Genomic DNA, 13,368 nt, shown 5'->3' on the forward strand with positions numbered 1-13,368 from the left:
TTTTTTGACTTCTTATATCTTTGAAGTTATTTTTCTTGAAAACCTTTTAAAATGAGTGAGCAAAAAAGTCATTTGTTAGATGAAATATTGGGTATTGTTATAAAACAGATAAGAAAAGGAATTTTGTGATACCATCTTCTAGGGGACTGTATGCTGTACTAGTTTCTGCTAGATTTATGTTATAATCTTGCTCAAAATTAGCAGCAGAAATTGCAATGAGTTTATTTACCAACTGTACACAGTAGGTTAAGGCCTACGCTAATTTACGTACAGTAAAAAGCTGTGTATTATGTTAAATTAGTCAACTTCACAAATTGTTTACCTATTCTTTGGGATCAATAGATACTATAGTCTACAAGATTAATATCATTCCTTCAAGATCACAAAGAACCCGGCTTTAATAACTTTTCATGCAACTTTTAAAACATCCATACTACAACACTGGCTGTTGTACCATTTGCATGTTCTTGCCGGTGTGGGCGCAGAGCACATCAACATATACATGAATCCCAAGGCAGGACAAAACTAAGTCACAGGACTAGTATGCATTTGTTGTGCAAAATATTAGTCTCAATGTCTTATATAATTAATCCTGTCCTGCTTGAATCCGTGCTCCAACCTCAAACAACTACTAGCATGCCTAGTGGGCACAAGATCCAAGATACAATCTGACATGTGCTGCCATGGTTGATTCCTACTGCAATGGGAAGAGGTTAACGTTATCCTTGAGAATGGAGACGAACTGTCAGTTTAAGTCATGCTTCAATTTTTTACCTTAGTTGTAACACCTAAATTACTGTAACTGACATGAAAGAAAGGTATTTTCAGTTTCATTAAAACAAAATCCCCTGGAGTTAAAAAATTTCCAATCTGAATGCGTCTTGTACATAGCAGTTAGAGAAAAAGCACAGATGAAGAGGAAACAGAATTCTAAAATGACAAAAAAAAAGACCAAGAACTTCAAAAAAAAGCAGTAGCAAACTTAGACTTTAACCTGACACTGCCCCTTTAACCATTTAAGACTTGTGTGTTTAGCTTGTTACCCAAATTATATCATGCCAACTTGGCTCATATGAAGAGGTACAGATTGATGAAAATCAAATCTAGAAGTGTCTACCAAGCCAGGATTTTGATGCTCTCTCACAGAATCTCACAGCCCAACCCATTTTGTGCTGTGCCTGAGCCAAAAGAAAAAGTGTATTATACTTCAAGTAGAGCATGCTGAAGAAATGCAGTAACAGGAGCATAACAGAAGGCTGCACACATTTTGTTTGAAGGATGAACTTTAGTGCAATTTCAGATAAAAGTGTATTTACTTAGTAAAGTTGCAAATTACTATACACTGATGTTCTTTCTTTCCCCTTTCAGAGACTGGTCCACGGGAACCTTCCTAGGCCACTTGCATGTGAGCAGGCCAAGCAACACAAAATACATTAGGCATCAACATGCAAATTTAAACTAAAGTATTAAATAAGCTATATATTCCCTCTCCTATTTGCTTCCTGGAGTTGAAAGTTGACCCCAATGATGCTGGGGCAACATTTTGCAAGTTGAACTAAAAGTTTGAAGTTGAAGATTTATTTTTTTTCTGGCACTGCATTAAACTATGAGCCAGTGTTTTCTCCAGCCAAATGATGGTTTACAGATAGCTCTTGAAAGTGCTGAAACTGAGAAGCAGTAAATCCAGGACCAGCTACATTACAGATGAGGAAGCACATAGTGGACAAAGCTATAACCAGCAGGGGGGCAGGGGGACAGTTAAATGTAGCAGAAACTAAGACAGCCATTACAGAAGCACCAGCTTAGTATAAAGTAGTCTCCAGCAGGTCTCAAGCCAGCCAATTTATTTATAACGTATACATAGAAATTAAGGAACCGGTCCAAGAGCCAGCATACAGTGCTATTAGCAAAACTAAAACAGCCCAACAACCAGTGCGATGTTATGACTCAGCTCTTACTCAGCTCTTACGTAGCAGGAACTAAGGAGAAATGGTCAGACAAACGTCCCCACGTCTGTGCAATCAAAGCCAAAGTCACTTAGTCGGGGAAGTCAGTGGGCCTAGCAGTGGCCAGGCAAGGAAAAAAAAACCATGGTCCGTCACCCCACTGGCGGAGCACAAGTTGGAAACGGAACTTGATAAGCAGGAAATGCGGGATCCCGAGGAAGCCCCACACGCCCAGCCGGGAAGGACCAGACCTTGGTAGCGGAGGAAATAGTGAGAAACAAGTTGCCGCCAGAGCGGCGACGGCGAACAGCCCCCAAGAGTAGTCCCAGTGCCACCCCTGCCAAAAACCGCCCTGAGATGGGAAGGTCCCAGACGCGGCCTCCTCCGCCCTCAGCCGCCGCTCCCGTCCTTCAGCCCCCGGTGACGGCCGCCCCGTTGCTCCCGCGCCAGAAGAACCGCCCGGCCCGGGCCACACCTGGGGCTGCACGCTGGTAGACAGGGAAAACATCCTCCTCCCGCCCCCGAAGCACTGAACGCCCGCAGAGAAAATGGCCGCCTCCTGCTACCGGCGAAGCCTGCTCCTGCCGCTGCCCCGGAAGCGGTGAGAGCAGGGGCCGCTTCCGGGTCGCACATATCCCCACTTCCGTCCTCCTGCAACCGGGCTCTATGGCAACGACTGTATGACGCCGCTACGCTCCTCTCCCGAGGAGCAGACCATTCCTTGGGCTGGGGGAAAGGTTCGGGACAAACCATTCTCCCCACTGCGCCTGAGCGTGTTGCGTATGTCACTGGTGCGGGAGGCTGTCACGTGGGCGGCTCCTGGGGGAGGGGGGAAATGCGTGGTGGCTGGACACGAGCTTCCGGGCTAGCGCAACTGCGGCCCCCCCTTCCTCCGGCTACGGAAGCCGCAGGGTGCCGGACGCAGGGCACGTGAAGCCTCGGGCGGTTCCTGTCCTGGGGTTGTGTGGGGGCGTACACGTAGGTGTAAGGAACATGGATTCGAAGGGGCTGCCGGGGCCGCCCCCCGCAGCTGAGCGCCGCGCGCATGCGCACCACTTTTCCCGTGCTCGTAGGAGCGCTCGCGAGGTTTGACGGCACTCGGCCTCGCGGCCGTTGGCCGATGGCGTCATCGGGGCGGGGCTTAGCTTTGAATTGGCGCGGGCTGCGGCTCCCAGCAGCAGCAGCAGCAGCAGCAGCGACCGGGCAGGGTCGGGTCATGGGTACGCCGGAGACGCAGGGAAGTGCGAGGAGTATCTCGGTGCCGCGACCGCCTTCCATCGAGGACTTCACCATCGTGAAGCCCATCAGCCGCGGCGCCTTCGGGAAGGTGTACCTGGGCCGCAAAGGCGGCCGGCTCTACGCTGTCAAGGTGAGCGATGGCCGGGCCCGGCCTGGGGCGTCCGTGGGGAGGCCACGGAAACGCCTTGGACACGCTGTTCAGTGCTGCGGGTGACATAACGCTCATATTAGTGCTGTCATTTCGACCCCTGCATGGTGCATGCTCAGTTCAACGTGTATGATCATTTTTGCGGCAGCTGCTTGATGCAAGCGCATGCAAGACCCAAGTCACTCTCGGACAGTCTTAACCGACTTCTGGGTTTGCTTCAGCACTTTCTTATGATGGCTTGCATCAAAACAAAAAATGCTTCAACTTTAACCCGGTTCTTACTCGCTGGTGAGTTATAGTGAGCAGTATAAAGTAAATAATAAGAAGACTTGTTTGCACAGTTGTTTGCATAACTCTTGGGTGTATTAGGGTTCATATATTTCCAGGTCCAAAAAAGATGACACCTGTCATGTCCTACCCCTGGGCAGGGGTAGGATGGGGGGTGGCACGGTGCCCTGTCCCTGCCTGTTCTGTTGCCCCTCATTGCCGAGCCACAGGCCCCTGAGCTGTGTTGCTGCCTCTCACTCCCGACCCACTGACCCCAGCCCTGCCAGTGCCCCTCACTCTGAAACCACAGTACTCTTGCCTCCCAAGCCATGATGGTGCCCCTCGCTCCACTGGTGGGAGCAGGGGCAAGGTGATCGGAGGCAGCAGGGAGCACCACATGGGTCTGCATGTGCCAACACAGCTGCAGGCTGGTGTCATACAGCACCCTAAGCTTCCTGGAGGCCCTTCCAAGGGTGCCATGGAGGCCGTGCACTGCTGACTGGCGTCGTCCTGGCTGTGGGCAGTCCCTGGCTAGGAGGATGCTCTCCCACAATTCATGGACTGGTCTTGAAGTGACTTAGGAGTCCAAACCTTGGACTCTTAAGTCCACAGCCCCATACATGGGATTTGCAGGGATTTTGGCAGGGGAGGGGGCAACCAGCCTAGCTGGATTCCTCTCGTTTTCCTTCCTCCCTTCTCTCTTGTCTGCTTTGTGGGTGAGGCGCTTGGCCTCCCAACCACCTGCCACATGATTGAGGTTGTGGTGGTGTTGGAGCTGGTCAGCAGCCAGTTCCTCCCAGCTCTTGGCATGGGCATCTGTTTCCTTGAGGTTGCCTTCAGTGTGTCCTCATAATTTTTCCTCTGGCTACTGTGAGATCTCCAGCCATTGCTGGAGCACTTGTTTTGGGAGTGAAGAAGTTGGGCATCATCTGCACACGATGTTGGGGCTTGAGGATCCTTAAGTGCTGTTAACTCTGCTTAGGGTTCACCAGATAAATGCAGTAGTTTCACTTTGGAATCCATGGCCTAAAAACATTGGGCCCTGTGCTGCTTCTGAGCTCTTTGCAACAGAGGAATTGGTGTTTTTTGGCTAGGGAAAAATAAGAGGAAGTGAAAACAAAAAGTTGGCATTTTCAGAGGGATGCTTTGAGTTGAACCAGGAGCGCTTTTGGTTTAAAAGGTGGAGAATCACTGATTTAAGTGTCCCCTATGACAATAATGAATAGAGCTTTGCTTCTACTTAAAATAAAAGTAAAAAGTCAGTTTAAATCATGTTTACATCAGAATAGGTAGTAAAATGAGAACCTGCCATGTTTCTGTTTCTGTATTGCATCTTTATAGTCAGTCATCTATCTGGGCCCTCAGCACAGCTAGGAGAGAGAGAAACTTTCTCAAAGGGAAGTGTAAATGTGAAGCCACAGTTCAGCTGGGTGCAGGGGTGGTTTTCCTCATTCATACTGATTGGATCTTACATTGACATGTGCTGCTCTAATCAGCTGACAGAATATGGAGAGTATAATTTTTGCAGTGCTGAGAAATTGGCATCCAAGACAGAACCTTCCGAAATGAAGCTTTTGGGAGAGACCATCTTTGCTGATGGAATATATAGAGAGACCATCATTGTTATCGCTTTGTTTAGGTTGCTCATGAATGTAGTAGTGTTCAGCTTTCAATTAAAAAACAAACTGAAAAGCATATAAATGATTATTCAGTGTATGAACACATGACACTTAGACTGGTTTAATTGTGGCTTAAATCTGAAGCAGATGAACATGCAAGGCTGTTTAACTGGTTTAGAGCCACCTAGAATGGTTCAAAAATGTAGTTGGAAAATCAAGCACTACTCTGAACTGCTTCACTTTGATTTGGTTCAGTGTTACTTATGAACACCAAGCCTTCCCTGTTTTCTGTCTGGTTGGTCCTCCAGGCATTGCACACTGCATTCTTCCTGCCCAGCACCCCCACCCCCAATTACCGCAATTTGGCTGCTCTGATACACAGTCAGAACTCTGTTACCCACTTTTGTTGGTACTATTTACTGTTGCCCTGCTCTTTTATCCATGAAAGCTAAATTTCCTATAAATATCTGTGTCCTTACTCCCTACTGGACATCATGCATGCCTAGCTCTTGGGAACCCAAAAGCATGGGTGCAAGTTCATAGATTCATATTCATAGATTGTAAGGCTGGGAAGGACCTTGGAAGAATTGGGTCCAGCCCCCTGCACCAAGCACGAAAGAACTGGGGGGGTCAGGTGACCCCAGCACTAGTCTCTTGAAGATTTCTGGAGTAGGTGATTGCACCACCTCTGGAGGGAGCTTATTCCACAGTATGGAATGGACACTTTGACTGCGAAGAAATTTTTTCTAATGTTGAGCCTGAATTGGTCTTCCAGGAGTTTGTGGCCATTACTCCTAGTTTTCCCCTTGGGTGCTCTGGTGAACAGTTGCTCTCCAAGCCCATGATGTACTCCCCTAATGTAGCGGTAAGCTGCTATCAGGTCCCCTTTCAGCCTTCTTTTCTTCAGGCTGAAGAGTCCCAGATCCCTCAGCCTTTTCATGGCAAGCCATACAAGGAAGACTGATTATACAGGTGGCTCTTCTTTGAACTCTCTCAAGCTTGCCTATGTCCTTGTTAAAGTGTAATGCCCAGAACTGGATGCAGTATTCCAGCTGCGGTCTCACCAATGCTGAGCAGAGCGGAAGAATCACCTCCTCAGTTTTGCTAGAGATGCATCAGTTGATGCATACCAGAGTATTGTTTGCCCTACTGGCTACAGCATTGCACTGCTGGCTCATATTCATACTGTCTACCCCCAGGTCCCTTTCATTTGTGGTGCTAGTCAGTTTGGTGCTGCTATGCCTGTAGGTATGTTGGGAGTTGCTTGTCCTGAGGTGCAGCACTTTACATTTCTCGATGCTGAACTTCATCAGGTTCCGATCTGCCCGACTTGCTAGCCTGTCTAGGTCCGCCTGTATCTAGCCTATCTTCAAGTGTGACCACACTCCCCCATAACTTGGTGTTGTCTGCAAATTTGGCCAGTGAGCTCTTCACCCCCACGTCCAAACTGTTAATAAAGATGTTAAAAAGTACTGGACCAAGCACCAACCCCTGTGGGACACTGCTGCCCACTTCTCACCAGGATGACACAGATTTGTTCACTATGACTCTCTGGGTCCTATCCTGTAGCCAGTTTCTTACCCACCTGTCTTAGAGTTAAGCCTGGAATCCTCTGATTTCCTCACAAGGCCATTGTGGGGTACTAGGCCCAAAGGCCTTTTGGAAGTTCACTAACCCCACAACATCCCTCCCAGTTCAAGCAAGCATACTGCAGGTTTAAATTAACTGCAGGCTGTTGAAGTTTACTGAATTTATGTTTAGGAAAGAAGCAAAGCAGAAAAGTTAAAATGCCCTCAGCCCCCAAAGCATGGATGCAAGCACTCCCTCCCATACATTAACTGCAACAAATGCTGGGGTTGGAGCCACAGCATTTCACATGCTTGTGAAACAATTCCTGTTTGATAGTGTTTTGCAATGGTTGCATTGCTATGTCCGCAGCTGGTACGTTGATGAATCATCCTTAAGTGTAGAATGATTTCTTTACTTTGGGCCCTGATCTGAAATCTCTTCTGTACATGCTTTAATGTTGTTGCATTGAAATCAGAGAGCTATATTTGGGACTAAGCATTTAACTTGATAGCTTACACGTTCATGATGTCCTTAAATTCAGTAATGTGTTTAGATTTTCTGTATTATAGCTAGCGTAAATCATTCAATAAAAGCCTCTACCTTGAATTTGTTGTTAGGGAATATCAAACGTTTGATATTTTTCATTGCTGAAGCAGTTTGCTTGGTGCCTTAGGTTTGCAGTGACTTATCGTTCTTGATACAGAGTGAATGCAAAATGGATTTATTTCTAAGGTGTACTTGAACCATTTCCAAACTAGTTGGCCTTATGTCTACACTGTCTTGTTTCACATATGGATTGACCTGTCTTGCTGTATGTGTTCCTTCAGCTGCTCTAGTCAACTTAATGGGATATAACATCTGTTTAACAGCTGGTGGGGAGCCAGGGGTGTCTCTTTTCAGTTCCAAGCAACAGTCCTGTCCTCAATGCTTGTGCCTAGCTTTTTCAGAGATCCTGGACTTGATTGCCTTGTTTGGAGTGTTCCATGTCCAGTCCCATCTCATTGGCAAGCAGACCTCTAGAGGGCACTGCCATTGGAAATAGAGGGGGTCACCTCTGGAAGTTAATGCAGTGCCGTGTCAAAGTGAATGAACCCAGAGAAGGCATCTACAAAGACCAGAACAGGACCTGGTAGTGCTTCTCTTCTCTGCCTGTGCTGTAAACTAAATTAGTAAGAAGTGCCATCAGGGAACCCAGATGTCCTGGATAGCCATCAAGACTATACTGCAAGATCCCAACAAACTGGGAATAATACCCTTATACCAGGGGGTCTGACAGGAGAACTGCCAGTACAGGCAAGAATGACAGCTGTTGATGATGCATAAGGACCTAGCTGTCAACAGCTGTCCTGAAGCCACTCAGGAAGCGTCCTATCAACCCTGCTGAAAACTACTGTTATCCTTAGGGTTGCAGTGCCAATAAATATTATGTGCTGTATTGCAGTAGATCTGCAGTCATGTATTTAAACCATCACTTTTGGGTATTGGTTGTTTGACACTATTGGGTGGACCTAGGGGCCTCTTAAGAGTATAAGAACTGCCGTATTAGGTTAGACCAAAGGGCCATCTAGTAGATGCTCAAGATGTGTACAGGAAAAGGAGAGGGTGGTTGGAGGTGCAGAGTGATCCCATGTCGCACCCTCCTAAGCACAAGGAGTCACAGATTTAGAGGTGTCCTAAGTCTGAATATACATCCCTAACTGTTACGGTGAGTAGCCCTTGCTAGACCTGGCCTCCATGAATTTGGACTCTTCTATGCTCTTTGGCCTCCACAGTGTCCTGTGGCAACAAATATGTTGCAGACGCGTCACTTCCTTTTGCTTGTTTTAATTTGCCTGATTATTTCAGTGCGTGTCTCTTAGTTCTTGTCTCGCTTTCTGCTTGGCATTAACTGCCCCCTCCCAGTTTGCCCTGTATGATGGATACTAAAACATTTGATACTGTTATATTTCTACAGCATCAAGTCTCACCAATACCATAAAAAGCTATTAGTTTTCATGTTCATATCCTTTCCCCCTCCTCCCTTACAAAGCTGCTTGCTTCTTGCACTCCCATCTCTCAAAATGAAATATGCAGGCACCTGAAAGTAAATGATTCCATTTCTTATACAGGACCAACAGTCCACTGCTTTCCCCAAGATATAGGGGGTTGTGGAGAATTAAACTGGGAAATGGCTATCCATCTTGAAGGAACCAAGGGGAGCAGCTGAAAATGACATGTCAAAGTTGTGGGGGGAAAAATATTTTACCTTTATGAAGACTACAAGTATGGAATGAGACAAGTAATTGCATTTTTTTTTAAATTTTCTTCAGCTCCTCTAGCTGGGCAAAGGTGGAATGTCAAGGAGCTGCACTATGAAATACTCAATTCATAGCAGAGGACCATGAAGTTAGACTTTAATCATTTAATTGATAAGCCCAGTGATAACTGGTTAGCTTACCAGTTATTGTTTAGCACAGGCCAGAATGCACTCTGTCAGGGAAGCCATGCAGCGCCCCAGCAGGAACTGGAAGGCATCGGGGAAGGGCCAGGGAGGACTAGTACCCATAGCCAGAGGTTAAAGAGAATTGATTCATCAATTAAGCAATGAGCTGCTCCTTCACAGGTGGTCCCACTCAACCCCTTCCTCCCTCCCTTCAGTTTGGCTGTGTTGTCAGGTTGGCTTGCCACTCACTTCCCCCTTGTCCTCTTGACAGGGGTCAAAGCAGCTCCTGGCAGCAGTGGTATCTGAGCTGCTATGTTATCTCAAGCTAGGGACAGAAGTTGCACATAAAGATGTTTAAGTAATCAGAAACTGGTTTAGACCTGTAACAGAAGTTAAGTGCACATAAACAAGTTTCAAAATGGCTGAAACTGGTTGAAGATAAACCTGGTTGAATGTAGTATATCACACTTAACTGATTTGGGTCAAACTAGTTTATGGAACTTCTGTCATAGATCCCTTCCTGGTTTATGTTAAATCAGAGTCCCCCAGCATCCCAGCATGCTCTGCAGCCCTGGACTGGGTTGGGCTTTCTGCTCCAGAGAGCAGGGCTGGCCCCACCCCTCTGCTCTCTAGCTGGAGCCGAGGCTGGGGGGTAGCCAGACATCAGCCCAGCATGGCACCTGAGGCAAAGGGAGCAGGGAGGGGGATTTATTTCCACACCCCCTCCCCCTTCTCACTGGGGGGGCCGTAGCTGGTGTCTGCCTGGCCAGTGGTGTACAGACATTCCCCATGTAGCAGTCTGTCCGGCATTCCCCTCCCCCCCTTGCTGCTTGAGCAGTGGTTAGGGTGTATGGCCAGCGCCATCCACAGCCTGAAGCAAAGCAGGAGAGGGAGTGGGATTTAATATCTCCCCCCCCAGCCAGGGCCTGCCTGACCAGGGCAGAGCAGCCCCTGTCAAGCATCCCCTCCAGGGGTGGGGGTAGGGCTAGAGTCAGCCCACATGGCCCCCCGGTCTGCCTGCTTTGCCTGCAGCTGGGGCTGTAGCGCTGAGCCATCCTAACCTGTGGATGCTGCTGAGAGCAGACATAGAGGGGCCAGCCTGGGCTGGTTTGTGGGGGCTGGGCCCTTCCCAGCAGACTGCGGCTCAGGCTGGGGCAGTGGGAGCTGTGCAGCCAGATTGCTCCTGGCTCCCTATGCCCAGATGAGGTGGGGCTGTCATGGAGCTGCAGCAGGCTGGGGAAGGGACTGGCAGGGCTGGCCTGGGCCAGGCCATAGGGGAAGGACCCTTCCTAGCTGCTGCAGCTCCATGACAGCCCAGTCTGGCAGCATGAGTGGGGATGACCCAGCAGCAGCCTGGCAGCTGCACCACAAGCTGTGCTCTGGCCAGGACCAGTGGGTCTGTTCTGCCTCCCTCACCTCCAGCTGTCGCTGCCGCCCCTGCCCCTGCCATGCTGCTCTAGGTGGGTGGGAAGCTTCAGCACAGTGGCTTCTGCCCAGTGCATGGAGCTCTGGCTCCAGCTTTCAGCCACCTTCTACCTGCTCCACCCACAGGGGCTGCTCCATTGCATTGGGCAGGCAGAGCAGATGGAAGGCAGCTGGAGCCAGAGCCAGATCTCCATGCGCTGGGCTGAAGCTTCCACCCACCCAGAGCAGTGCTGCATGGCACGGCAGGAGCTGGAGTTGCAGCTGGAGGCAAGGGGAGAAAAATAGCCCTGCAAGTCCTCATTTTCTGATGAGTGAAAGTCTATGCATTTGTTCTAGCAAATACAAGTTTCTTTGCATCATAGAAATTTACAAGCCACCCAACACTAATACTGATGTATTTTCTGTGGTGATGAACCAGACCTTGCAGCACCAAGGAGAAATTCCCTTTTTGTTGATGAAACTGTTCTGCTATGGGAGAGGCAAAGAATAGGCAGCTGGGTCCTGTCAATGGCCCTGATGCAGTTTGGGAATTCCATACCTTCAAAACAATCAACAGTCTCCTATATGCAAGCTCTTTAACACAGCACAAAACACCCTTCTCCTAGTATCACAAAACCAGAACCAAAATGAGTACTTACTGACTAATCTGTGGTGATTGTGGTGCCTTTGTTCTACAGTTTTGCTGCCCTTGTTGCTCATCCCAGTCTTGCAGTATAATCCCCCTCCTATTAGGCAGTGCTCCACTGGATAAGGGACCCACAAGTCTTTCTATAGAAGTAATTACTTGACTTTATTCTCTTTGTTAATGGAGGTGAGAGGAAATAAACCATGCTGCCATGGCATTAACAGCTGTATAAAACCAAGAGTCAAATCATTTCATTATGTGAGTTAAATGCATAGTGTATTAATGACTTCCAGGATCATGGTGCTCAGCATTGTTTCCTTCAATGACAGTTCTTAGTAGTGCTGTCAAAATTGATTCAAGAAGAATTGAGATGCTTTTAGTATAATTCCAGTACTTTCTGGCATACATCCTGAACACATGGTGTGAAAAATCAACGTAAAGCAAAGTAACACAACAGTCCACCATTAACTATTATTTTGAGTGCCTAGAAGCTAATGCAAACTAATGTAGAGCTGTGTGGATCCAAGGATTAACAAGGAAAGTGCTGTCACACAGCAGTGTGGATAGATTTCATTTTGTTACAACTAAACTTACTGCATTTAGAGTAAACCAGAACAATTGCTGTAGCACCACTAGCAGATTAAACCTAAAAGTATGTTAGTCCCAATATGGTAACACCTTGTAAGTGTTTTTTGGTGGACAGTAACAATAGGTGGCACAACCAACGGACGCATTTGATTCAAAATGGTATTGTTGCTAAAGGTCACAACTAAGAGATTTTTTTTTTTTCTATTGTGAGTTGCTTAAATTTACAAAGGGTTTTCCCTCCTCTGCTTCCCTGAGGGGACCAGTACTTGTTAGGTAACTTGATTGTGAATTTGATGTAACTGTTTTTCTTGTATAAGCAGAAATTAGTCACTCTTAAGTAAGTATTTAACTATATTATAGTTTAATGGCATTCAGAGTGCTACCTTGTATCGGAAGATAAAATTAAAAGCACATTTTTTCTGTAATAAGCAATCTTGCAAAAAAAAATGGTGCCATAAAAGCAATCTTTAGAATTCATTAAAGCCACTTAAACACAGGATTCATTGGTTATGCAAGCTGAAAAATGTTTGGGTCTTCCAAAGAATTTTCGTTCTAACTAACCTCTGCCATATGTTTTTGAGAAGTATAGTCTTATTGATCTTGCCTCCTTTTGAAAAAATAATTATGCACAAAAATTCTATTAACACACCTTTTATTAAAACATTAAATTAGGAAACTGGTCGAGGCATTCCAGGCAGTATCTGTTGTGCTTCTCAGAGTTTTAAAATTATTCCTGATCATGATTCTTTAATAAACTTACTCTTGTAATAGTTATGTTCATGTTAAGCCTGTTGCTTCCATATAGTGGGCAGATATTGGTGAACAGCATTTAAGATTCTTTTGGCACATGCAATAACATTTATATGCAATTTGTTTCTTGGATTATTAATAAACTAATTTGAGAAACAAATGTATAAATCATTTTTTAATATTGCAGAATTACTTTTTGCCTCTCAGATAGGTGTCCATGTACAAAACCATACTTCCCTTGCCAGCATGAGGGTAATCTATACAATGTAGTTTTAGCTGTTCTAATGGGGCATGGAGCATGGGCCTCAGTGAGTTGGCGAAGAGTTAATGTAGGAAACTAACTCTTCTCATTTGTGCTGTTGCAATGCATGTGTTCTTAAGATGAGTATTATCCTGAATTAATGTCTACGTTGTTTTTTCAGGTAGTCAAAAAAGCAGATATGATCAATAAAAACATGGTTCACCAGGTCCAGGCAGAGAGAGATGCTTTGGCTCTCAGCAAAAGCCCTTTTGTTGTGCACTTATATTACTCACTTCAGTCAGCTAATAACATCTACTTGGTGAGTAAATAAAGGGCTATGGAGTTTTACTGTAGTCTTGAAAATATAGTGCAGAATTAATTAAAGAAGTCACTGTTTGAAAATATCTTCTGGCAATAAGGGATTAACTTTTTCATCCAAAATCAGTTCTTAACCAAAATAGTTGGGTGGGATTACTATCTTCTTTTCCCTTTTTAACTCCTCCCTTGTATTTATATTCCAGTCCCCCTT

The 13,368-nt window shown here is 46.3% G+C and overlaps 2 protein-coding genes across 4 annotated transcripts in view; one reads left to right on the forward strand and one right to left on the reverse strand.

Moving 5' to 3' along the window:
* Positions 1 to 2,597, reverse strand: part of YME1L1 (YME1 like 1 ATPase) — a 58,651-nt gene extending 56,054 nt beyond the window's left edge. For 2 of the 3 annotated variants that reach the window (XM_019508247.1, XM_019508245.1), the window contains exon 1: positions 2,422 to 2,596. In XM_019508247.1, coding sequence (XP_019363792.1) covers positions 2,422 to 2,454 — 33 coding nt within the window. In that variant the 5' untranslated portion in view covers positions 2,455 to 2,596. Of the gene's footprint in view, positions 1 to 2,421 lie in introns of all 3 variants that reach the window. The other variant, XM_019508246.1, reaches the window with a different exon arrangement.
* Positions 2,598 to 2,959: 362 nt separating this feature from the next.
* MASTL (microtubule associated serine/threonine kinase like) overlaps positions 2,960 to 13,368 on the forward strand; it is a 30,504-nt gene continuing 20,095 nt past the window's right edge. The window contains exons 1-2 of the mRNA XM_019508244.1: positions 2,960 to 3,315; positions 13,021 to 13,158. Coding sequence (XP_019363789.1) covers positions 2,992 to 3,315; positions 13,021 to 13,158 — 462 coding nt within the window. The 5' untranslated portion in view covers positions 2,960 to 2,991. The remainder of the gene's footprint in view (positions 3,316 to 13,020; positions 13,159 to 13,368) is intronic.

Source organism: Gavialis gangeticus, unplaced genomic scaffold (genome assembly GCF_001723915.1).
Source record: "Gavialis gangeticus isolate Ggan-Ray unplaced genomic scaffold, GavGan_comp1, whole genome shotgun sequence".
NCBI lineage: Eukaryota > Metazoa > Chordata > Crocodylia > Gavialidae > Gavialis > Gavialis gangeticus.